General features: G+C 43.3%; 1 protein-coding gene across 3 annotated transcripts in view; it reads right to left on the bottom strand.

Moving 5' to 3' along the window:
• Matn2 (matrilin 2) overlaps positions 1-25,556 on the bottom strand; it is a 135,231-nt gene extending 109,675 nt beyond the window's left edge. For all 3 annotated transcript variants that reach the window (XM_076835575.2, XM_076835576.2, XM_076835577.2), the window contains exons 1-2: positions 25,375-25,556; positions 12,214-12,381 (exon numbers count right to left, since the gene is read on the bottom strand). In XM_076835575.2, the coding sequence (XP_076691690.1) occupies positions 12,214-12,355 (142 nt within the window). In that variant the 5' untranslated portion in view covers positions 12,356-12,381; positions 25,375-25,556. The remainder of the gene's footprint in view (positions 1-12,213; positions 12,382-25,374) is intronic.
• Between the last annotated feature and the right edge of the window lie 324 nt (positions 25,557-25,880).

The raw sequence follows: 25,880 nt of genomic DNA, 5'->3' as shown, positions 1-25,880 counted from the left end.
TTTGAGTGGTAGAGGAGAGTGGAGAGATGCTTCATTTAGTGGGTGGGATAATCACGTGCGACAGCCACAGGGACGCCAGCATTTGGGTACATACAAGTGAAAGGTAATCCCATCAAGTTCCAAAGATTTGAGGGTCATTCATCTTTCACTGGGTTTAATTCAGCCCCCAGAATAAGGGGGTTCCCACATACATATTTGTTCAACAAATGGGTGGATCTGGCTGGCACAAGCCCTGGTGTCAGGGTGGGGAATTCGGAACTGGAGATGGAAAGCAACTCCTTGAAGCTTTTGCCAGGTCTGAGCCCACTGGGTGGGATTCCTCTGCATTTACTTCATGGTCTAGCCTGACTTTCAGGCCCTCTGGACTCATCCTCCCCATCTTCACATGACCCAATGCCCCATGCGGCACATAATCCTTCACGCCTCTCCTAAGGTCTCTTCTGGCTCTGAGCCCTAGTGGTCCGGCACACGCTCGTCTCATTTCCCATAGACCCTTCCCTTGCCTCAGCTCTTGGCACATCTGGCCTCCCAGCTTCCTCTTTGATGTTTTAACTTACTGACTGGCTGTGAGCTTATGAGAACTTCTCCTTTCCCTCTCCCAGCCCCATCATCATTGGAGCAGCCAAAATATACAAATCGCCCTCCTTTCATCTTTCTCTACAAATCGGCCTCCCCTGGATGTATTGGAAGAAGACTCTTCTGAGCTAGTGGTTCTGATTCCTGGCTTTTGGAAAACCTCATGTGGATTGATTTCACACTTTGGCTAGATTGCGCTCATTTCCCATCTGCAGCCTGAAGATGCTGGCAGTGCTACCCACTGCAATTGTTTGGACCCACTTTAATGACTCAAATATGTGACACTGTTGAAGTCTTTGGATATACTTCTTTCCCATTCTGTCAGTCAATAACCATTATATCACCCTGATGTGGGAATATTAAGCAAATCAGAAAGGAAAAAAAAACCAGGCAATTTAAGAACATGTCAGAAGATGATATATTGTCCCACAAACATGAAAGGAGGAAGCAAAGTGACTTGCTTGGAACTGAACTGCCCTCCCACCCCCACCCTCTGCAAATTCCTATGCTGAAATCTACCTCCCAGCATTTTAAAATGTAACCATATTTGGAGATAGGATCTTTAAGAGGTGATTAAGTTAAAATGAGATCATTAGGGTGGGCACTAATTTAATGTGACTGGTGTCCTTACAAAAAGAGGAAATTTGGGCACAGGTAAAGAGCAAAGGGACCATGTGAAGACACAGGGAGAAGATGACAGTCTAGAGTCAAGGAAAGAGGTCTCAGAAGAAAGCCATCCTGCCAACAGCTTGATCTCAGACTTCTAGCCTCCAGACGAGACAAAGAATTTCCTTGCATAGGCCACCTTACCTGTGGCACACTGTCATGGTGGCCTTAACAAACTAATACACAACTCAAATCTCTATCACATTTTCTATCAAGAATATATTAAATATGTATAGACTGATTGTTCAGGCAACTTTTTGAACTAGCTCATCTTGCAATTTCAGCATTTAATAATCATTAAATATTTAGACATGAACTTCTAGAAGATGATTATTTTTATAAACATTATAAAAGAATATGAACTATCCTTTAAATATTTTCAATGGTGAGTGGAGAAAAATTCAGAAGGCATTTTGTCATATTTGCAAATGATTCTAAATTGCTAAATTAAGGAGGAAAAGATCTCAAAAAGCAAGAATGATGAACCTAAATGAAGAAGAAAAAAATTAATGTTTTTATTAATGCATTATATTTATGTATAAAAGTAGAATTTATGTTGATATATTCATATATAGATGGAATATAATTTGCTCCATTTCAACCCCCAAAGAAGATAAAATCTGATACAAATAAATTTAATAGCATGCATGTGGCCCTGGTTTCATTCTCAGTATCAGAAAATAAACAAAGAAATAAACTGAAAACTTTCCACTTATGTTAAGAAAAAAAGCAGCTACAAAGTGCTGGGGAGGGATATTGGTCAAATTCTATTGTTATATGGTATGCATGCATGAATATGTGATAACAATCCCATCATTACATACAACTATAATGCACCAATAAAAAATGTGGAAAAAATAAATATAGAAAAAAGCAGCTACACGAGAGCTGCTAAGCTAAGTATAATAAATGTCATGATTTTCATGAATGGCAAGTTTTACATAAATTAACTAAAAAGCCTAATACATTTTACCTGTAATCATCCACTCATCCAATTAACATGTTCAGAAGTGTAACATTGCCAGAGAGTAACATGCATAACCAATTACAATCATGCACCAAAATGATGTTTTGGTCATCAATGGACCACATATACAACTGTGGTTATTCCACATAGCTTAGGTGTGCAGTGGCTATACCATCTCGGTTTGTGTACGCACACTGATGTTTGTACCGTGATGAAATCACCTTCTTACACATCTTTTAGAATGTGTCCCTATTGCTATATAATGCATGGCTGCATATAGTGCCAGCCACTAATAATTTCTAAGTTCTCTTGATTAAAAAACATTCACTCAAAAACTCCCAATGATTATTTTTATAAACATTATAAAAGAATATGAACTATTCTTTAAATAATTTCAATGGTGAGTTGGAGAAAAACTCAAAAGGCATTTTATCATATTTGCAAGTGATTCTAAATTGCTAAATTAAGGAGGAAAAGATCTCAAAAAGCAAGAATGATGAACCTAAATGAAAAAGAAAAAAAATTTAATGTTTTTAGCTATAGCTCAGAGGTAGAGCACTTGCCTAACGTGTGAGGCACTGGGTTCGATCCTTAGCACCACATAAAAATAAATAAAATAAAGGCATTCTGTCCATCTACAACTACAAAAAAATTAAAACAAACAAACAATTCCCAGTGCAGATTTTTTCTCGGAATGCAAAAATAGGGTTTTTTTGTTTGTTTGTTTTGTTTTAAGCAGGGAGGAAAGTTCTTATCTTCCAGCTCCTTCCCTAATTCTGTAAATACTTCCACAGAATCCTGGAAAGTAAAGGTTTGCAGATTAGACATGTTCAATATCTCTGATGCATGGAGGATTGCTTTCCTTTGTGGGCTGATTCAGTGGCTAGACAGTTTCACATAGAAGCAAAATTGTTTTCCTTGAAAGCACAGGTGTTTTGTCCTGCCCTTCCTTTTAAAGGTCTTAATAACAATTCTAAAATCTTCATTACACAACCTTCAGAGAGTCCCTATGTCTTCTGTTTTTCAAGCTAAACATCCTTAGTTCTTTCCATTATTTTCCACATGCCCCGACTTTGGAAACTCACCAGCCTGGCAGCTTCTCTCTAGATATGTTCCTCTTTGCTCATCTGTTAGTTCATTTACTTGCATCTATCGGTATTTATCAAATGTCTGCTGTGTACCAGGCTCATTGCTAAGGCTGCCAATACAATGATGAGCTGCAGAGGCAATTAAGCAGGCAATCACTGCACAGGCTAATGCAGTACAGGGAAATAAGGCACGCTGGGGTGGGGGAGGCACAGGGGGTACTGAATCCCAACCTAAAACATTAGAAATGCTTCTACTGAGACCTGAAAGATGAGTCCAATTCAGGTGTGTGAAACAGAAGAGTTAGGGGTATAGAAGAGAGTTTGAGCAGAGGAAGCAGCAGCTGACTTCTAGAATTCTACATCTGGCTACTCAGTGAATTGCATGACCTCGAATGAGACTTTTAACTTCTCTAAGCCTCAATTCCTTCATCTGTAAAATGGAGATAACAGTACTCTACAGAGTGAAGCATGACCTGTGCAGCACAGTGCCAGTCAAGTAAAAAATTTAATAATAATAATACTAACAACAACAATGGCAGCCATCATTACCATTATTATCAGCAATTAGGGAGACCAGGGACATGGTTGATTCCTGAAGGGCAAGGCTGTATGCCTTGTCCCCACAGCATCAGCCGCCAAATAATAGAAACAAAAAGTGGCTCTGTCACCCATTGAGAGTGACACATACAATAAATACACTGCAGGTACAACACACTTGGGCAAGATGAAGCTAGAACATCTTGGAACTGGTGAAGGAAATGAAAGAAGGGAGACATGTATGAGGCTTATAGAAAGTGAAGGAGATAAAGAAAGTTTAATAAGAGAAATGGGATAAGAAAGAGAATCTGTAGAAGGAAAAAAAAATCAAGTTATTTATTCATTGGCTAGGAAAGCTTTTAACTTTGTGGCGTATTGAAAGTCAGAAACTGTGCTTTTTTGGATTCACCCGGCATTAATCACAAGATAGGAATGAGAAATTCATAGAGTTTATGAAAATGAATGATAACAGGTCAGTTTATACATTAAACAGAGCACAGGCATGAAAAATGCATTTGATGGGGAACAGTACGTCTGCTGAGTTACAGCCATGACAGTCCTGCCATGGGTCCCCAGGTCCCCATCTCCTGCTGTGATTCCGCTGCAGAGGATGCACCATGGGTGAGCATGAAAGAAAGAGGGGATTTTACTTCAAAAGTCTTTGCTGTATTTAAAGCAATTCCATAAACATTCTGCATCAACCTTCATCTTTATAATCAGTTCTGACAATAAAGACACACGCCAACCATCTGATTCTGAAGATGTCCCTTGTGATCTGCTGTGCTGTAAGAGGCTGGCTCCCTGTCCAGGCTTGGGGTCCACCTTTTGCCAACTCTCTCTGGGTAGGAAAATGCTAGCAGTTTATTTTCAAAGTTTCAGAAGGGTGGGCCCAGCCTGCAGTTAGTTCATTCTCCAGCTGCAACTCTCCCTGCAGATGTTATTCATCTCGCATTGTCTTCCTGGCTCATGCTCCGCAGCATCTCCTCCTAAGATCTTTTCCTCCTTCCCATTCCCATCCCACCCCTAGATTTCTCTTTAGCAATGGTTCTCAAACTGAGGTTTCCAGAAATGCAGCTTTTTTCTTTTTTGGGGGTACCAGGGCTACTCAACCACTGAGCCACATCCCCAGTCCTATTTTGTATTTTATTTAAGACAGGGTCTCACTGAGTTGCTTAGCATCTCATTTGTGCTGAGGGTGGCTTTGAACTCTTGATCTTCCTGCCTCAGCCTCCCAAACTGCTGGGATTACAGGTGTGTGCCACTGAACCCTGCAAAATGCCAATTTCTTGAGCCCCAACCCAGACCTGCTGAATTAGACCCTCTCAGCAAAAGGCCTAATATTTTATGCTCTAACAAGCCTCCCAGGCACTTCTGATGAACAGTGAGTTTGAGAATCACAATTCCACTGCCCTGGTCCTACTACCCCATCACTTGTGTCTCAATATTTCTATCTTCTTGTCTCCAGAATATAGCATTACCTTGGCTGTCCTATCTGGAGAGAATGAAAGCAAGCCAAGGATTGCCTCAGGCATCCCACACAGAAGGGGTGTGAGGAAGGCAGGGGAATTAGTGATATCACCAGTGACTATCTAGATGAGACCTGAGGGATCTCTAACTTCAACGTCTTCCTTCCAAAAAAGAAAAAAACTGCATCCTGGAGTTTTAGTCAGCTTTTCACCACTGTGACTTAAAGGCTAGACCAGAACAACTGTAGAGGAGGAAAAGTTTATTTGAGGGTTCACGATTTCAGAGGCCTTAGTCCACAGAATGCTGGCCCCATTCCTTGGAGCTCAAGGTGAGGCTGGACATCCTGGAGGAAGTGTGTGGCAGAAGAATGTAGTGGAAGGAAGCAGCTCACATGAAGCAGAAAGGCTCCACTCGCCAGAGGCAAAATATATATTATATCACTGATTAAACCAAAATATATATTAAATCACTGATTAAACCAAAGCTATAATCCAATCAGTTCTCCTCCAAACCTTCTAGCATTGTCTTACACATGAGCTTTTTCGGGGCACCTCACATCCAAACCATAATATCTGAACCTAATCAGTGAATTAATCCCTAATGGGATTAACTGGATGGTAACTGGAAGCAGGTGGGGTGTGGCTGGAGGAAGTGGTTCGATGGGAGCGTGGCTATGGGATATATATTTTGCATCTGGCAAGTGGAATCTCTCTCTCTCTGCTTCCATGAGAGCTGGTTCCCTCTGCCACACACTTCCTTCATGATGTTCAGCCTCACCTTGAGCCCCAAAGAATGGAACCAGCATTCTATGGACTAAGGCCTCTGAAACTATGAGCCCTCAAATAAACTTTTCCTCTTCTACAATCGTTCTGGTCAGCTCTTTAAGTCATGGCAGTGAAAAAAACTGACTGTTTATTCCAAATACTGAAAGTCACTCCGTGGGCTGCACAAAAACTCCCCAAGGAGGAGCTGAAATCAGTACACTCAAGAGTACAAGGTGCCTTTTCCTTCACTCTCCAGCCTTTATCCTTTCCATAAAAGACTGGACACCTCTTCTGTCTAGCTTCGCAGAATCCTCTATGAGTTTGACAAATTGCTTCCCCTCTCTGAGCCTCAGCTTCCTGGTTTGAGTATGAAATCTAATAATAACCACCTTGCAGTATTTCCCCTGTTGGATTAAAATGAGATAACATCCCTACTCACAGCAGGGGCTGCCCTCCATTGGTGCTATGAAAAAAATATAGTCCCATCTTCAAGGGATTTACAGCCTAGTGGTTAAAATAAGGCAAATACAAAAATAAGGACACTACAAATCCCTCTGAGGTAGGTACCATTATTATCCTTGCAGGGGAAAGTAGACAGAGTGGACACTGGGACAAAGGACCTGCAGCACGTGGGGGCTGCTGAAGGATGGCCTGGTCTGGCTGGGAGGCATAAGGTAGCCTTTGACTTGACCCTGGCCAGGGATGGATCTTGGCTGAGGCAGGAACCCCTGGTGGTAGGAAGAGGTTTTTAAAGGCCCCAGAAATCTCAAGGAAGAAGGAAAAAGTTCTAATCATGAAAAAGTGGCTTCAGGGGATGTAAGGCTGGTGGCAGAGCCGGAGACTCTGAGGGCTTCTCCATCTACTTTCCCACCTTATTGAGGATGTCAACAAACCTCAATTAGGGGTATTGTTTTAGGATGCCGGAAATCTGGAAATCCTTTCTTTACCAGAAGCCAGTGCTTGAAAATGTTCCTAGTGCCCAAGCTAGGTGAAAACCTGCACTAGATCTAACTAGCCCATCTAACTAGAAAATGCTACTGAGAGCAGGGCTCTCAGGCCAACAGGAGGATGAACAAGCACATTCTCCAGCCCAAAGTCTGGAGAAAAACTGCACTGACCACCAAGCCAGATGGTTGAAATTCTCCAGCCAGCCAACTCCTCCCATTACGTTGCGAATCTAGGAGATTTCAAAGGGCACCTCAAAGCCTCAGATGCAATGTATCAAAATTTTACTAATATATCGGTGTCAGGTTTAATTACAGATATATGTACAAATGGAAACAAGTGTTTGATAACGTACTGTGATTTCAAAGAGCAGAACTGGGGGCTGTATACGGTAAATTCTTAGATTTTCTTCACCCCATTTTAAAATGATGAATTAACAATTATGAAAAAGTTTCACTAAATTCTGTTGCCTCTACCCTGAACACCTCTACAATTTTTCCCAGCCGTGTGTGTGTGTGTGTGTGTGTGTGTGTGTGTGTATGCACACACATGCATGCATGCAGTAAGGCCTCCACTCTCACCATCCCCTGACCAGACTATGGGGCCAGATTCCTTTTAAATCTTTGCCACCCATTTCTCGAATCTACTGCCATATTGCCACAAAGTGCTCTCATACAACACAAAACATGAATTCTGACTGGGTAGTATTGATCCAAAGGGGTCTCTATTATAGGGGAAGGAAAAGGCCTCAAAGTTCATAGAAATAAAATAAGTGAGGTGGTAAATTTAGAAAAGAAAGTGCATATCAATAAGACCTGGTAAGAGAGACAACCAGGAGAGCAAGCTGACAGAAGGACAGAGTGGCCTGTGTTCTCTCAGTCTTAGGAATAAGGGGAGTTAAGAATACAGTGGGTGGGGCTGGGGTTGTGGCACAGCAGCAGAGCGCTTGCCTTGCACGTGTGAGACCCTGGATTCGATTCTCAGCACCACAGACAAAAAATAAATAAGTGAAATAAAGATATTGTGTTCAACTACAACTAAAAAAAAAAAAAAAAAAAAAAGAATACAGTGGGTGTTTGAGGAAGGAGGATTGTTTTCCCAAAGGCTGATATGTCCCAGTGGTTGCCCTGGGAACAGGTCCACCCCCAAATGACAGTGATGTAACAAAGAGAATAAAATGTGCACAAATAACACAGGCAATAATTACTAGTGGGACCACATGTCTTGCAGTTGGCAGCCCTAGGAAGGGTTTAGGGAGGAGCTTGGAAGGGGACATGTGTGCCCCTGCCAAAGATGGGGCAAGTGGGGAGGAATCCCAAGGTGCTGGGAACAGCACAGCCTGCTGATCCAACTCCACCTGCCAGGGCCCTCACCTGGAAGGGACTTTGGGCTGGAGAATGTGCTTGTTCATCCTCCTGTTGGCCTGAGAGCCCTGCTCCAGTAGCATTTTCTAGTTAGAGGGGCTAGTTAGGTCCTGCCCTTTGTCAAGGCCCAGAAAGGTTGACTCTGTCCCAAGGGTACCATGGGTGCAGAATCTAAGTGATCAACATCATTGTTGGCTATAAGTAATCCTCAGGGCTCCCACTTTTGCAAAATGGGATTTGAGGTCTTTGTTGGAGCCTCAAATGTCCTAAATGACCAGTTCCTGACTCTTCCAGGTTTATCTCAAGCTCAGACTCCCTGTCCTACAGATGGCCCAGCATCCCCAGGGCCATGTTTAGTTCCATCTCCTCGTTCCATCCTCATTCACCCTTCTGCTGCCTGCTCATCCCTGCAGGCTCTATATGGCCATGACCCTCAAGAGGAACGATTCCCTCTACAGAGGAATAAGATCCATCAAATTATGTTATGGCATGTGTGAGAGTGCCATAATGAATCCCATTATTAAGCATAATTATAATGCATCAATTTTTTTAAAAAAAGGCTTTTGCTTACAAAGGAAAAGAGAAGGGAGAGGGGAGAGAACAGACCAATTCCCTTAAGCCAGTCATTTTCAAAGTATGGTTTGGGGACCTCTAGGTGTACCTAAAATCCTTCCAGAGGACTCACAAGGTCATACTACTTTCACTATAACACTAATGTTTGCCTTTATACTCTCACTCATGAGTACACAGGGACAAAAAGTTTTAGATTTTACATTGCAATCAATTCCAAGAAACCATTTGTCAAGTTTAGTGTAGCATCGAAAAATAATATCCACAAGTAATATGACAAGGCTATTAAAAATGCTCCTCCTTTTTCCAACTCCATATCTGTGTGAAGTCATATATTTTTTCTATAGTCCAACCAATACAATATTTTGTGACAGATGGATGAGAAATAAGAATCCAGGTCTCTTTTACTAAGCCAGACATGATACAGAATTACAAAATTGTAAGATAGGGCCACTCTTCTCACTAATTTCCTTTTTTTTTTTAATATTTATTTTTTAGTTGTAGTTGGACACAATACCTTTATTTTATTTATTTATTTATTTTTATGTGATGCTGAGGATTGAACCCAGGGCCTCACACATGTGAGGTGAGCGCTCTACCACTGAGCCACAACCCCAACCCTCACTAATTTCTTTATTACTGAGAAAATACAGTTCATACAGAAAATACAACTAATTCATGTTAGCATGCTATAGACATATTGTTGTTATTCTTAAATTAATTAATGAGTATTTTTTAAGTTCTCCATTTCAATTTCTGATCTAGTAAATCTTGCTAGATACAAACTCAGACAAAGCTCTTTGGGCAGCTCTGGAGACCAAGGCAGGAGAATCACAAGTTCAAGGCCAGACCAGCAATTTAGAAAGGCCCTAAGCAACTTAGTAAAATGCTGTCTCGAAATAAAATATAAAAAAGGCTGGGGATGTGGCTCAGTGAGTAAGTGCCCCTGGGTTCAATCCTCAGGGAAAAAAAAAAAAAAAGCTCTTTGAGATCCTCAATAATTTTCAAGTGCACAGGAATGATCCTGACATCAAAAAGCTGGCGAGTCCCTGCCTTATACTGAGCAGCCTCAGCAGGCAGAGTGGAGCTGTCACTTGGATATGTCTCTACTCCTGCACGCTGATTCCACCAAATTAATGATCTTTTTAGATGCCTGTCTCCTTCACTATATTGTGTACTTCCTAGTGGTAGCGATTCATCTTAAAGTTTCCACCCCACTCCACCCCCCCGTCTGAACCAGGTAAAAGAAGCCCATGTGGACAGACCGCACAGGCTGCTGGGTGAGCAGCTGACCATTCACTGGAAGGGTGGATAGAAACATGTTTTTTTGTTTGTTTTTAAATTGGCTCGAGTTGTTACTAAGACTCTGATTTGAAATTAGGCATAAGTAGAAACATTTTTAAAAACAAAAAAAAATTGAACCTAAGAAACAATTCTGCCATTTCTACTGTTAAACTTTGAGACACACATGTACAAGCATAGAACCTGTGAAGTCCTCCTCACTATCCTTGACACTTTCCCCAGAAAAATGAGGAAAAGGAGGCAGTGCTGGATGTGGGATCAATGCCTTTGGCAAAACAGGCTTCTGCCTCCTCCTATCTCAGAAGCTGTGTGTGTGTGTGTGTGTGTGTGTGTGTGTGTGTGTCACAGAGAGATCCAGAGAGCAGCTCCATAAGAAATGCAACTGCACAATCACTGCTGGGAATTTAGGAATCCATCAACATTTTTTTCAGTTTTCTCTCTATATATCTATATGTATTTATCATCTAGAAATTTTCTTTTTGGATTGAAGATTGAGCCCAGGGCTGCCTTACCACTGAGTCACATCCCTAGCATTTTTTTTTTTTTAGTTGTCAGTGGACCTTTATTTTATTTATTAATATGTGGTGCTGAGGATCGAACCCAGTGTCTCATATAGGCTAAGCAAGCATTCTACCACTGAGCCACAACCCCAGACTCCATCCAGTCCTGGCCTTTTCCTTATTAATTTTGAGACAGGGTCTAGCTGAATTGCTTAGGGCCTCCCTAAATTGCTGAGGCTGGCCTTGAATTTTCAATCCTCCTGCTTTAGCCTCCCCAGTCACTGAGATTACAGTCATGTGCCAGTGCACCTGACTTGAAATTTGCTTTTAAAAAACCCTTAAATCAATGTATTAAGCATCCCCAAGTCCTTTTCACATGTGCAGAAGTATTATATTTATGTCACTTTGGAAGAGGGATGTTCATCAGATGGGAGACATGAAGGACCTAGTATCACTGGGGTCATTATTTAGTCAGTGTCAGTAAAGAGTCTGACCTCTCAAAACAAGGCCCTGTGATCCCTTTAGTCCCTGATTGTAATTTTGGATGCTGAAGTTACCAGGTTGCAGGGCAGTTCCCTAAGTATCCTTCACGGGTGTCTGACTCTAATGACTGGCCAAGAAGCTATACATGTGAAGTACAGCTTCAAAGATCTTCATGGACTGAAAGCTCAGATAAAGCCATCATTTGCTGCATGCTTACAGTTTACATATTTTCCCTAATCCACTCTTCACAAAAATGAAGAGTGAACTTGCAATCCTCCTGCCAGTGTTCCAAGGTTGGCATTCAAGTTCCCATTTTGTAAATAAGAAAATTGAGCCTGAGAAAAGTTACATGTCCCAAGTATCACACCTGAGAAGTAGCAGAGGCAGGACTTGAACCCAGGTCTATACCAAAACCAGTTCTTTCCATTGGCCGACCTGCCTATTACCTCCATATCCTGGGCACCCTGGACCCCATGCTGAGACCAGCCAATTTAAGTTCTGTCCATTTCAGGACATTTCCTTTTTCCTGAAGAAAACCTGTTCACTGGGTGGAAATAATCAAGCCTGATGTTCTTCATTCTGAATGTCTGGATTGAGCTCATAAGCCCAGCTCTCCTATGTGTCTGCTTTTCCCTATGCCACCATGAATGGAAGCATCATTCACAGATTTATCTGGAAAAGTCTAATAAAAAAAAATTTCTAAGAACACTGTTGTCCAGATAAATCCAACAAGGACCTTTTCAGTGAAAAATCTTGCCCTGTGTATTAGAGAAAAGTCCTGAGCCTCAGATTAAACTGAAGACTTTAGAGAGGTGTAATCATATTTTGAAAACCTGCTACCACACCATCAACCCTGGCTGCTCTCAACAGCACTGAGATTCCCCTTCCCCCAGCATAGGCAAGAGAGGACCCAGGGACAGAAAAGCTCCAGAGACCCCATCCCAGGTCCAGGGCCCTCCCTCAACCTGTGGTTCTGTCACTCACCCAGGAGGGCCGTCTGGGGGTGGGTCCGAGCATGTCTGCCCCTGGCGAAGGACCTGGTGTGTGGACGCTCTCTGGCCGCAGAGGAGAGGAAGAGGCTCTGTCCCAGCAGCAGCAGCACGCAGCCCACCAGCATGGACTCCATTTTCAAGAGCAGGAAGAAGAGCAAGGCTGTGACACATAACAGGAGAGAGGGATGGGTGAGATTTCTGGGTGTTCCTAAACTCTGGGTGCTACAAACCCCCACCCTGCCTTTTCAGGTCCCAGACACACCACTTGCATTCAGAATGCCATTTTTGTGTTAGGTGATTTATAACTTGAGTAGCCCTCATTGGTAGGTTCTTAAATACTCTGAGCAGAGCATGCCCAGTGGGAATTTTTGGTCACCAAAAGATGGAATGGAAAACTGGAAGGGGGAAAAAAACTTATCCTGAAGGAGTTTCAATCCATTAAGTTTGTTATCCACCAGTCACAGGCCCATTCTGTATCTTAGTTTGGAAAAATTGAAAATTCTAATTAACACTATTCCTTCAGTAGATTAATAGCAGATGGCACAATTAATAATACATAAATTTCCCATGAAATGCACAGGTAGCTGACAAAATATAGCATCACATGGCCAATAGGTCTCCAGCCTCCCTGCATCCCACATACACTTATTAAGAGGGAGCATGATACAGTGATTAAGGGCTTGGACTCTGCACTAGACTGAGTCCAAGTGCCAGGCACTATTCTAAATACTTTACATCTATCAGCTCACTCAACTAACTAATATTCATCCCAAATCCCCATAAGGCTCAGGGTGGTTAAGTAGCTTGCCTAAGGTCACAAACAGTTAGCAAGGGTCAGAGCCCAGACTCAAGCCCAGGGTGAGCAAGCCAATTTGCCAATGCATTGATCAGAAGAAAACTCAAGTAGTTTCGAGTCAAATCCCCAGAGGGCAATTCATAAAAGGTCATAGCTGTTTCCCTGTCAGAGACAGGGGTGGGGCAAAGACCAGTTCCCAAACTTCACAAAAAATACTGAATAATTCAGCAAGTTGTCCAGCCAGTTGCTTTCAGGAACTGACCTGGTAATGGCCTGTGGACTCTCAAAGTCCCACCATTTTTCACACTTGCTGTATGAAGTCAGCTCACTTTATACTATGCATTTGCATTCTATGAAGAATAGGGAATGTTTATTCAGCACTTTCTATGTGCCAGGCACTGGGCCAAGTGCTTTAAAAGTACTAAGTGATTTAATTATTACAGTAACTCAGAAAAGTCACTCCCTCGCAGTCACATGCCTCATCGGGAGTGAAACCGGAGTGCGCTTACTCCTTATGGGTAACTACTTCCCACCCCCTTGAACAACTTACTCTCTGCCAGATAGACAGATCCCTTAACTCCGAGATTCTGAGAAAAGGAAGAAAACTTAGAATATTCTGCCTCTTCCTCTAATCTTAAACCTATTATTTACTTTTAAATATCTTTGGCATTTGTGACTTGATTTTATATGATGCTGTGTGTGACATCATTAATATGTGATTTATTATTTTAATGCCATTCCCTTTCCTCTAAATAAAGCAAATACAAAGTCCATGTCTATTCATCCAAAATGTATCCAACATGCTCTCAAGGCCCTCTTCCTTCCTGATACAACTGTACTTTGAAGTCATTTCCAGGACTATTGCTCCTCCTTGCTCCTGGTTGTACATATATACCACTGAAGCCAGTGCCTAACACATAGTACATGTGGAATAAGTGTTAGCTATTTACTATTGTTATTATCGTCATCATTATCACATCATTCTGCATGCAAACCAATTAACAGGAAGTATACATTGTTAAGTTTGTCATATCAAGTCATTTCATGATCATTAAATTAACTTTTATGATTACTTATGAATATTCTTATAGTAAAATATAACACAAAATTCATAACTTTAAAATATACATTTTAGGGCTGGAGATATAGCTCAGTTGGTAGAGTGCTTGCCTCACATGCACAAAATCCTGGGTTAAATCCCCAACACCAAAAAAAAAAAAAAAAAAACCCAACAACAACAACAACACGCACACACATATGCACACACACATTTTACCTGAAAAACATTTAAAACTCTGCTTTCACAATGCAATGGCATGGCAAGCCAAAAACTGGTAGATTATATCTGCAAAACATATATCTGATAAATTATTTATATCCAAACTGTATAGATTCTTATAACTGAAAAAGAAAAAAGACAAACAACCCACTTAAAAAGGTAAAAAAAGGTTTGAAGAGTCCTATTGCCAAAAAATATACTTGTGGGTGGTTGTTTGTTTGTTTTGGAACAAATATTGAACCCAAGGGCTCTTAACCACTGAGCCACATCCCCAGCCTGTTTTTTATTTTGAGATGGGGTCTTACTAAGTTGCTTAGAGGCTTGCTAATTGCTGAGGCTGGTTTTGAACTTGTGATCCTCCTTTAGTCTACCAAGCCGCTGGGATTATAGGCATGTGCCACTGCACCCGGCCAAGGAAGACATTTGGATAACAAACATATAAAAATGTTCGAGACTCTTAGTCATTAAAAAAAAATTAAAACCATAATAAGTTGCCACAACAAATACAATAGCAAAAAAAAAAAGAATTCAGCAACTCCTTGTAAGGTTAAACATAACCTTGCCAAATGACATAGGGTAACCGACTGTCCCTGTTCACCCAGGACTAGCCCTGCTTTAGCACTGAAAGTTCCCACACCCTGAGAAATACTAAATCTTAGGCAAACCAGATGTTTTGTCCCCACCAGCAACCCTGATCCTAGGTATTTACCCAAAAGATAAGTCTACACATCCCACAAACACTTGTACTCAGAAGCTCACAGAAGCTTTAATTGTAAAAGCTAAAAACTAAAAACAATCCAAAAGTCCATCGACAGTTCAACAAAGTATGGCACATGCACACAATGGAATCCTTCACAGCAATTCAAGGAATGATCTACTGGGTAAATCTAGAAACAATTATTGAATGAAAGCAGCCAGATACAAAAGGATTACATACTGAAAGATTCTATCTATATGACATGTAATCAAGGGCAGGACTGCAGGACAAAAGGCAGGTCAGTGGTTCCCTGACAGGCATGCCAAAAGGAGATGTGAGGGACACTGGGGAGAAGATCGAAATGTTTGCACCATGATCATGGTGGAGCTAGACATTCATCCAAACCCATGAATCTGTACACTTAAAATTGATGAATTTTAATTATAGGTCTGGGCCACCAACTAACACCAGGCTGGTGGCACAGACCTATAATCCCAGTGGCTCAGGAGGCTGAGGCAGGAGAATCAAAAATTCAAAGCCAGCCTCAGCAACTTAGCAAGGTCCTGAGCAACTTGGCAAGATCCTGTCTCTAAATAAAATACAAAATAGGACTGGGGCTCTGGCTCAGAGGTTGAGTGTCCCTGAGTTCAATCTCCAGTAGCCACTCTCCCAAAAGGGCACTAGGGATGTGGCTTAGTGGTTTAACGCTGAGTTCAATCCCTGGTTCCCTCCACCCCCCCCTCCAAAAAAGAAAAAAAAAAAAAGGATGCTAACATAAAACCAGTATGGTAATATTATTATCAGACAAGACAGGTTTTCCTTAAAAATATAATGGTAGGAAAACAAGAGAAAAACAAGCCAGTGCATGCAGCCATCTTTAAGGTTGTCAACATTTGGCATTCACAGCTGTCAGCACTTGAAGAACAGGAGCCATCTCTAACTGGAAAACAGAATAATGTTGGAGAACAGTTCCTTTCAAAGATGAGCACATGAGAAGAATTGTTGTTCTGAGAAATAGAGGTTAATTCAATCTGAACAGATTCCATGAAGCATTTTGTGCACATGGAAAGAATATTTTAAAATAATACAAAGGCTATGACTTTTGTTTCAGCAATTTTTCTCCCCCGATGGAACAATGAGTCTTTTCATTTCGCTTTACCATGGAGCTGGGGGAAGAGAGAGGAGATTGTTCTGACTGTCTTAGCTAGGAGTTCTTCTAAGCATCACTTGCAACTCAACAGGCGCATAGAAACCCACCAGAGCCAACACTATGTGCTGTGGGCCTGCCTCTGGACACTGTGTGACCTCACATGGATGACATTACCCTTCTGGGCTTTAATCAGTCCGTTGTAAAATAAGAACCATGACCCGAAAACGATGTCTTTCAACCTAAACCAGGCACAGGCCAGGAAGACTCTGTTATCCTAAAGAAGGTGGCAAGATACCCTCCTGGGTGCTAAGTCCCGCTCAGACAAGAAGAAAAAGCAGGGAGACAGTAATGTTTATTATGTGTCTATGGTGGACCAGGCAGTGAACTGGACATCTTGCAAATTATCATTTCATTTGAGCTCCACAATCATTCTGCAAGGTGTATAGGACCCTAATTTTATGGATGGAACACTAAAATTTATGGACAGTCCAAGCCTCACAATCAGATTCTGTTCTTGTCACCTATCAGGCAGTCAGCTTACTTGTTTAAAAGAAGAAGAAGAAGAAGAAGGAAGAAGAAGAAGAAAAAAGAAGGAGGAGGAGGAGGAGAGAAAAAAAAGAAAAGAAGATTTCCCTAATTTGTAAGTTTTTAGATGCCAGTTTCAATAATTTTGTCCCTTTCAGACCTCTCTGTCACAACCCAGGTGTGCATCCCACTACTAGATACATTCACAGAGAATCACACAATGCTGGAGTTGGGAAACATCAAAGGCCCTGCCTTCCTGCCTGTCACCTACTGCCAAATTCCCATTGCCCGTGTGACCACAAATGAGAAGCCAGTCTCTGCTAGGACTCAAAGCCATCATGGTTCCCAGGCAGTTCTAGATATTAGACCTCAGTTCTTGCTGAGGTTGACCTGACATGGCTGTCTTTAACTTCTACCTAGTGGTGATGGCCTGCTTGCCAACTCTGCCTGTCCAAGCATGAACTCATCTTCTCCCACTCAAGTCCTTTCATGGTCAAGGTAACATCATGTGCTCATCCATCTCAACATCCTGATCAGAAACTTGGAGCCAACCCCCTGGTGTCTTCTGCATCCCCACCACATTCATGGGTACACAAACTAGTTTTCCCACCTTCCTTCTGCACCCACTTCATTCTGCACCTTCCCCATCCAGGCCCCCTGACAGTTCCCTCCGTGTAACCAAAGCTGTGCTCCCACCCTTTTTCACCTAGACTTTTCCAGCAACCTCTGGACTGCACTCCTTGTGCTGGTCCTTCACCTACTGGCCCTGTCCCTCCTGTCTGGAATCTTTCTTTGGCCTTTACTGTCTACATTACCACGCAGGGCCCTCCATGACTGCCCACCAGCCACGTCTGCAGCATGGCAGCTCCCACATCTACTCAAGGTTCCCATCTGAGTCTGAGGAGCTCAGATTCTTTCACACTGAGTGCCCTCATTCATTCGTGCTGGTGTCTTGGCCTGCAAAGTCTGTGTTCTATGTAGTCATGATGACATTCAGCCATCCCTGAAAGTTCTGCTCATGTATCACCCAGTTGGTCAGTGTGCTTGAGTTTTCCCAAGGACTGACTCTCCCACCCATCCCAGTTGGTTGTCTACTCTAGCACTTCCTTTATTTTTCTTGCTACCATGTCTGTCTTCCTGCCTCAGTGGTGAGGTGCTCCTTGGGACTATGCCTTGTCACCTTTGTGTACCCCACATGCTGGGTGCCAAATTTTGTAAATAAATTTTTAGAAAAATCAATAAGTCTTTGGATAAATACTCATTCAATAGAAGATCAATAAATGTCAAAAAAATTGGCCATTGTTCTATATAAAACTCAATGCCTGGCCTTCTTCTACAGACTGTATTTGTTTGAAATGTAGATGACCCTAACAAAAGGCCCTCTCCCACTTTCCTGGTGGGAGGAGCCCCATACAATTTCTTGAGAAACTTGAATTTACAATTTATAAAGAATGTAGATGAAATGTCAAACATCTACTTATAATAACATCAGTTTAGTCACAAATACATATTTAAGACATTAAATGATATTATAATATATTGATATTATGACTAACATAATATATCATAATATATTAATTTAAACATAATGTTTTGTCATCTTAAAAAATGAATAATAAAACATTTCATAAAACAATGTTCTCAAAAGCTTTACTTGCCTTACTAACATTGGTTTCTTGTGAACACTAAAGATGCCTTTTGAGCATCTTCACTTCTGAGATATTTGAGATATTGCATTTTTTGAATCCAAAAAAGTAAATAGAATGCTGTCACTAGCAATTGTATCCCAGACCACCACTCTCCATTTATGCAGCATAAGGATAGCTAGAATTTTAATATGTCCTGAAAACAAATCCACCATGATCCCTACAACTTAACCATATATGATATTGTTCTGTAAAATGACCTTAAAAGTATGAGATTAAACTGTTATCCAACAGTTGCAGTCATAAAGTTGCACCCTCAAGACTAATTACTAAATCTGAATTGAAATTTCTGCCAGTTTTGGTCGGTTGGCTTCTATAAGTATCCAAACTACCATGATTGAGGTCATTTTTGGCTAACATGCCTTCCCTAAGCAGTACTTTGTTCAAAATAGTTGACAGAGCTCCCTGTACTTGGAAGACTTTGCAAGGACTCAGATATAAAGCAATTTCCTCTCTTTCAATGAATAATGCCTTGGAAAAATCCTCACCTCCTATTTAGGCTTACATGGTAATTCCTCCCATGTCTTTTTACCTCTCGCCCAATCATGCTGAGTCCTGTCTGGTTTTTTACCCATGACGTCTCTCACGTCCCTTTCCCTTTCCATCCCTCCCATGGTCACAGATCTAGACCTGGCTGTGCTCCCATCAGACAGACTGCAAAGGCTTTGGCAGAGATTTCTAGCTGTCTCCCAACTCTCCTTTGTCCTTCTTCTTTAGCAGTGGAACCCCCACTTTCCCATGGGACACAGGCTGTGCCAAATAAGGGTCATCCCCTTCTTCCTGCCAGGTAGCTAAGTGCTGACTTGTGGGATGGCACTATACATGCTGCATATAGCTTCTGAAAGTGTCCTTAACATTGGGGTGAGTGGATGACCTTCCTTGCTTATTCATTCCTAGAATAAGGACATCCTGGCTGAAGGCAGAGCAATTGTCTTGAACCGTAAGACACCACAGAAATAGAAGCCATGCTCCAAAAAAGCTACAAGGCAGTAGAGCGTGGGTCCCTGACCCAACACAAGCTTTGGACTCCCTGCCTCCAGGCTTCTTGACTCTGAGACAGAAATAAACTTCCTTCTCTAAACCATTGTTATGTTGGTCTTTTTCTGCACTGTTATCCTGGTCTTTGAAGCTGAACCTAATCCCAATAAACTATTTACAAGTCTCTGTATTGAACTCATCTGGCACCAGTGCTAAATCCCATCTTGCCAACACAATATCATGCTTATTATATTCCTGCTTAAAAACAGTAAGTAACTTCCACATACAAATAGGACTAGACTACTAAATCTAGACTACTCAGCTCAGCATTTGAAGCCCCATAATCTGGCCCTGTTACAATGTTAACAACTGCCCCATTAATACCACACACACACATATACACACACACACTCATCATCACCTTCCACTGCAGACTGGTGGCTCTATACAATATCAATGTTGCTTCATTTCTTTAATTTTCTTTTCTTCTTCTTCCTTTTTTTTTTTTTTTTTTTTTTTTTTTTTGTACCAGGGATTGAACCCAGAGGCACTTTACCACTGAGCCACATCCCTAGCCCTTGTAAATATTTGATTTAGAAACAGGGTCTCACTGAGTTGCTCAGGGCCTCACTAAGTTGCTAAGGCTGGCTTTGAACTTGTGATCCTCCAGCCTCAGCCTCCGGAGCTGCTGGGATTACAGGCATGCACCACTGTGCCCAGCCACTGAAGCCCCTCCTTGGTCCCCAATTATTGCCTACCCCCTGTAGATACCTACAGTTCTAACTTTTGTCATCATAGATTAGTTTTATTGTTTTTTTAATGAAACTTTTAATTGAAGTATGTATATAAAAAAGTGTAGCTGGATTGATTTTTCTGATGTGAACACATGTATAATCAGCAATCTGATCTATAAACAGAACAGTCCCAGTATCCAGAGACCCAACTCACTCCCATTTCTGTGCACTAACACCCCAGGTGTAGCCACTATTCTGATTCTGGTTGTAGTTTAGTTTTGTCCTTTTGGGCAAGTGCTAGGCAAGTATTCTACCACTGAGCCACAACCCCAGCCCCTCAAAGGGGTTCTCTCCTGAGTGGGGTATCATGCACCTTCTAGAAAAAAAATAGGGCTGCAGGGCTGGGGTTGTGGCTCAGTGGTAGAGCCCTTGCCTAGCATGTTCGAGACCCTGGGTTCGATCCTCAGCACCACATAAAAATAAATAAACAAAATAAAGGTGTTGTGTACAACTAAACAATAAATATTTTAAAAAATAGGGCTGCACGAAAAATCACTGCTTGGGATTCACTTTCAGGACCTCTCAGGTAGGCAGAGTGATGGCCTTCCAAAGACGTCCATGTCCTCACCCCCACAACCTGTAAATGTGGTGGCTACATGACAAAAGGAATTCAGATTGTTGATTAGATGACCTTAAATATAGGGAGATAACCCTGGATTATCCATGAAAATGCAACATAATCACAAGAATCCTTAAAAGCAGAGCAGAAGAGAAAAGCAGAGAAGTGGCAGTATGAGGACTCAGTCCAGTGTTAACAGCTTCAAAGATGGGAGCAGCAACAGCCAATTGATGTGGCACCTTCTAGAAGGAGGAAAAGGCAAGCAAACAGATTCTCCCCAAGATTCTCCAGAAGGCTCCAGTCTTGCCAATACCTTGATTTTAGTCCAGTGAGAATCGTTGCAGAATTCTGACCTCCAGAACTGCAAGATAATAAATTTGTAAAGTTTTAACCCACTAAGCTTATGGTAACTTGTTACAGCAGCAATAGGAAACTAATACAGACTGCCTAAGAATCTCAGGGAAGTCAAACATCATTAGGTGGGGATTTCCTTAGCACAGACATTGCCCTAGTGGGCATTTTTTCTATTTCTCTGGAAATAGAGGAGGAGAAAGAGCTAGATAATTGTGATCTGGAAAAGTCAATAAATGCTATTGATGGGAAACAGTTGTCCTGAGAAGTTAGGGCCAAAAGTTTAGGTTAGTTCAGGAAAAGGAAAAATAGCATCTTCTGATCTGAGTTCAAAAGGAATAAGGTTCACAAAGGGACTTTGCAGATGCGGCTCAGTTAAGGATCTTGAGTTGGGAAAATTACTGGGGGCTTTTCCATGTGCACCAAATGTTATCACAAGAATCTTTGTAAGAGGGAAACAATAACGAGAAGGGGGGGGGCAATTGGAGCAGGGGAGACTGAGGGAGAGGGAGAAAAAGAAAAAAGGCGGGGGCAAAAGACAGAAGGGAAGCCGGTTGCAGTGGCACACCTGTAATCCCAGTGGCTCAGGAGGCTGAGGCAGGAGGATCGCGAGTTCAAAGCCAGCCTCAGCAATTTAGCAAGGTGCTAAGCAACTCAATGAGACCCTATCTCTAATAAAATACAAAATAGGACTAGGGATGTGGCTCAGTTGGCCAGTGCCCCTGAGTTCAATCCCTGATACCCCTCCCCCCAAAAAAAATACAGAAGAAAAGAGAGAAAGACATACAAAGAGCAGAACACAGAGAAATATTGGAAGATGTCATTGCTGCTTTTGAAGATAGAGGGACCAGGAGTCAAGAAAAGCAGTCAATTTTTAGGAATCAGAAAACAAGAGAACAGGTTTTTCCTAGAGCCTACAGAGGGGATGCAGCCCTCTTGAACCTGATTTTAGCCCCAAAAGACCCATTCCAGACATTTTCCCCCTGAAGTACTAAACCCAAGGCCTTATGCATGCCAGGTAAGTGCTTTACTACTGAGCTACTTCCCCATCCCTTCTTATTTTTCATTTTGAGACGTCTCCTTAAATTGCTAAGGGCCTCACTGAATTGCTGAGGTGGCCTCAAATTTGCAATCCTCCTTCCCCAGCCCTACAAGTAGCTGGGATTACAGGGGTACACTGCTGAGTGCTGCCCCATTTCAGATTTCTGAACTCCAGGATTGCAAGGTAATTTTTTTTTTTTTTTTTGACTACTAGGCTCCTTTGTTATAGCAGCCATAAGAAACTAATACAGTATCTAAAACAGCAACAAGTATTCTAAGGGGCAGTGAGCCATGCTTTCTACAAGTAGACAAAAGTTTTCTCAGACAACCCTCTTAAAAAAGTTTCAAAAAAAAATGTTAGTTGCCACTGCGCACACCTGTGATCCCAGCAGCTCGGGACAGGAGGATTGCAGCTTCAAAGGCAGACTCAGCAACAGCTTGGCACTAAGCAACTCAGTGAGACCTTATCTCTAAATAAAATACAAAATAGGGCTGGGAATGTGACTCAGTGGTTGAATGTCCCTGAGTTCAATCCCCAGTATTATCCCCTCCCAAAAATGTTACTTGATCCATCTGTTCAGCCACTGTACAGATATTCTGTGAAAATTCCCATATCAAGCAACTCATTCTGAATGTTTACTACATCTACACCTACACCCTATCTTGGATAAATTCATGTTAGCTACTTCGATTGACCCTTAAAACACCTTATGACAGAATCACACCCATCTGGTGGATGATACAATTAAAGCCAATAGTAACAATAAGTAAAACCAATAAATATCAAACATTGACTATTTTTTAAAAAATATTTTTAGTAATAGATGGACAAAATACCTTTATTTTATTTATTTATTTTTATGTGCTGAGGATCAAACCCAGTGTCTCATGCATGACAGGCAATCATTCCACCACTGAGCTACAACCCCAACCAACCCTGAACATTTACTCTTCATGTGTCCTAAGTAGTTTTATTTTCTCCACAATCCTATTCCTTATGTATAGATGAGGAAACTGAGGCATGGAGTCTTAAGTAATTTTTCAAAGTCCTTATAGCTGTGATAGACTATAACTGGAGCCCAGGTCCTTTCAGGGCAGTGTGCTATACTTCCACTACCTTTCATCACTGTCAAAGTTGCTGTCATAGTCATTACTCATAATAGCCGAAGCCTCTGGAATTCAGCCCAGGCCTGCCTTTGAGCCCCTTCAGGCAGTAGTGGCTGTCTGCTGAGGCACATGGCAGGGTTCAAGGATGACCTCACAGGCTGAAGCTCCAAGTGGCAACTGGTCCCTTGGAAGGGCCTCCCTGGCACTGTTTACTAGCAACTGTAATGACATTCTCCACTCTCTCCTTGAGCTTCACCCTCCCGCTTCTCCTGAGCCTCCTGAGTCACCTCTACATGTATCTTACCCAGGGGAGTCCTCCTTAGCTTCCCTAAAAGATGGGACTTCTAGGAAAGGATTGCACATGAGGGCAGGGAGTCTAGCAGTCACCTTGCCTGCTAACCACTCACCTTCGCATCTCCATTGTTGCTGCCCACCCAGTCTGCCTTTCCTGAGACCTGGGCCTGTCTCCCTCTCTTCCCCTTCCCTACCCTCACCTCACTTAGATCCCAGAGAGAACTGCTTCTAGGCAAGCAGTGGGATTTTTTTTTTCCAGATCCTCAACGACTCTCTTTTTCCTTTCCCATCTTTCAAGAAGCAATCATCTCTATCCTCTTCTTCAAATCTTGGGCCTCATTTCCACTGTATTCTGCTGACAGAGATACCTAGTGTTAGCCGATAGGAGCTTAAGACCTAATTATTGTCTAAGGGTATTTCAGGTTTGAACTCTACCATGACTCTACCTTCAGCAATGAGCTCAGGCCTGGATGGTCTGGTATGTCTGGGTCTGGAATCTGGGAGCCAGGGCCCCCAGAATCCTGATTTGTAGAAAAAAGAGAGACCTAGCAACTTTGGGCCCTGAGATTGGATTCTGTTGCCAGAACAGAAGTGTGGATGGATATGGAAATGGAGGGCAAAGAGCCACGGGCATCTGCCTTTTCTGGGGAATATAAAGGACCAAGCTTCAGGGGCTCAAAGGAAACTTTCCAGGCCACAAACCCACCTTGGTACCTTGACAGGAATTTGTGAAGCCCTGTGCTTCACTGTGTAAGTGTAACTTCTGGGTGGAAAACTACAGTTAAATACATTTGGATTATCTGCCACCCTTACAGACCCACCAAGAGCCCTTCTTCATGAACTACAGAGGGGGCAAATTCACTGCTCATACAAACTCCTTGTTTTGTCTGGAAAGACAGGTGATGGAGCTCACCACCTAATCTTAGGATGCTCCTGGAACTGTTTTTCAGGACTGGTCACATCTCCTTTAGTCCTCATAGTCCTTTAGTATTATCATCCCCATTGGAAGAGGAGACAAAGGCATGGTTCACCTCCAAGTATTCCAGCCTATAAGCTTCACAGGTGGGGTTTTAATCAGGCAGGCTGGCCTGGTGTCTCTGCCTGATTAACACCACGGCCCCTGGAGCCTGACTGCCCCATTCCTCAAAGGCTGATGAGTGGTACTTGCCCTTGATGCAGTTGCAATGCGGCTTTCTGATTTATGACGATTTGGAACTCCATTAATTGGGTTTGTCCTGGGAGCATGTCCCTAAGGAGGGTAACTTCCTGTGCACCCAGTCCTGGACGCCCTGCCAGGCATGCTCCCCTCTCGAACTGTCCTCCTGGTTTCTAGCAACTACCACAGTATGCCCTCCCTTTTCTCTCCCTCTTCCACAATAAGGGAAGCTGAAGCTCTGGCCGCCTTTGAGAAGGAGAAGGGAATCCAGATGACACGGGCAGTGAGATACCAAGAGGTCAGTCGCAATCATTTCTGGCCAATTGAATAGGAATCTTCACTGGATACCGGCTCAACAAGTCCCATTCCCCAGATCGGTGTAGACCGGGTCTAGGTGTCCCCGCTGCGGGGCACAGCGCCCTCACCCGGCCCTCTCGGGCAGCTACCTCTGTGAGCCCCGCGCAGGGAGCGCGCCCAGCCCTCCCCTCCCGGTGTGATGGGACTTCTCCCCCTCTGGACAGTGACGCCTCCTTGTCCCGCTCTCCCCAGAGGGGTCAGAGGCTACAGTCCAGCCGGGGCGCTCGGGTCGCGCGGAGCCGCCGGGTCGCGGCGCGGGCGTGGACAGAGCGCCCGCGTGCGTCCGCCAGCCTGGGCTTGATCTGCCTGCGCCCCGGGGCAGCCGGGTCGAGCACAATCCCGCGGACCGCGCGCCACGCTCACCTGCAACCACCGCCGCTGGCGCCTGCGAAGCGAGGCAGAGGCGCAGCCCCGCGGGTCTCGCTCTCTGGCCTCCTCGCCCCGCCGAGGGCCGCGGCTGTCCTCGGGGATCGCTCGTGGAAGACGAGCAAGGAGCCCGAGCCGCTGCAGCCGTCTACCGCGCCGCCGCCTCCTCCAAGTCCCATTCCAGAGCGCTCCCCTTGCTCGCTGGCTGCCTGGGAGGCTCCGGGCAAGGGCGGGCGCGGGGGAGGCGGCGCCGCGGCGAGGGTGGGGAGAGGGCCGGCAGGAGGAGGGGTGTCCTCTTTGGGGACCGGGAAGGCGTGGAGAGGGAGCGGCGGCGAGCGCGGCCCCACCCTGTAGGCAGCCCCCCGAGCTGCACCCTGGCCGCGCGCCCTGCCTGCAGCCACTTCTGGACCTGACTCCGGGGTTAGGGAGCCACCCGCCCAGAATTAACAGGGAGCTTCAGGGGCTTGTCCGGGTGGGGATAAGGTTGGGGAGGTATCCCCTGG

The sequence above is a fragment of the Callospermophilus lateralis genome, chromosome 16 (assembly GCF_048772815.1).
Source record: "Callospermophilus lateralis isolate mCalLat2 chromosome 16, mCalLat2.hap1, whole genome shotgun sequence".
Taxonomy (NCBI): domain Eukaryota; kingdom Metazoa; phylum Chordata; class Mammalia; order Rodentia; family Sciuridae; genus Callospermophilus; species Callospermophilus lateralis.
This window is presented reverse-complemented; position numbering and strand designations above follow the sequence as displayed.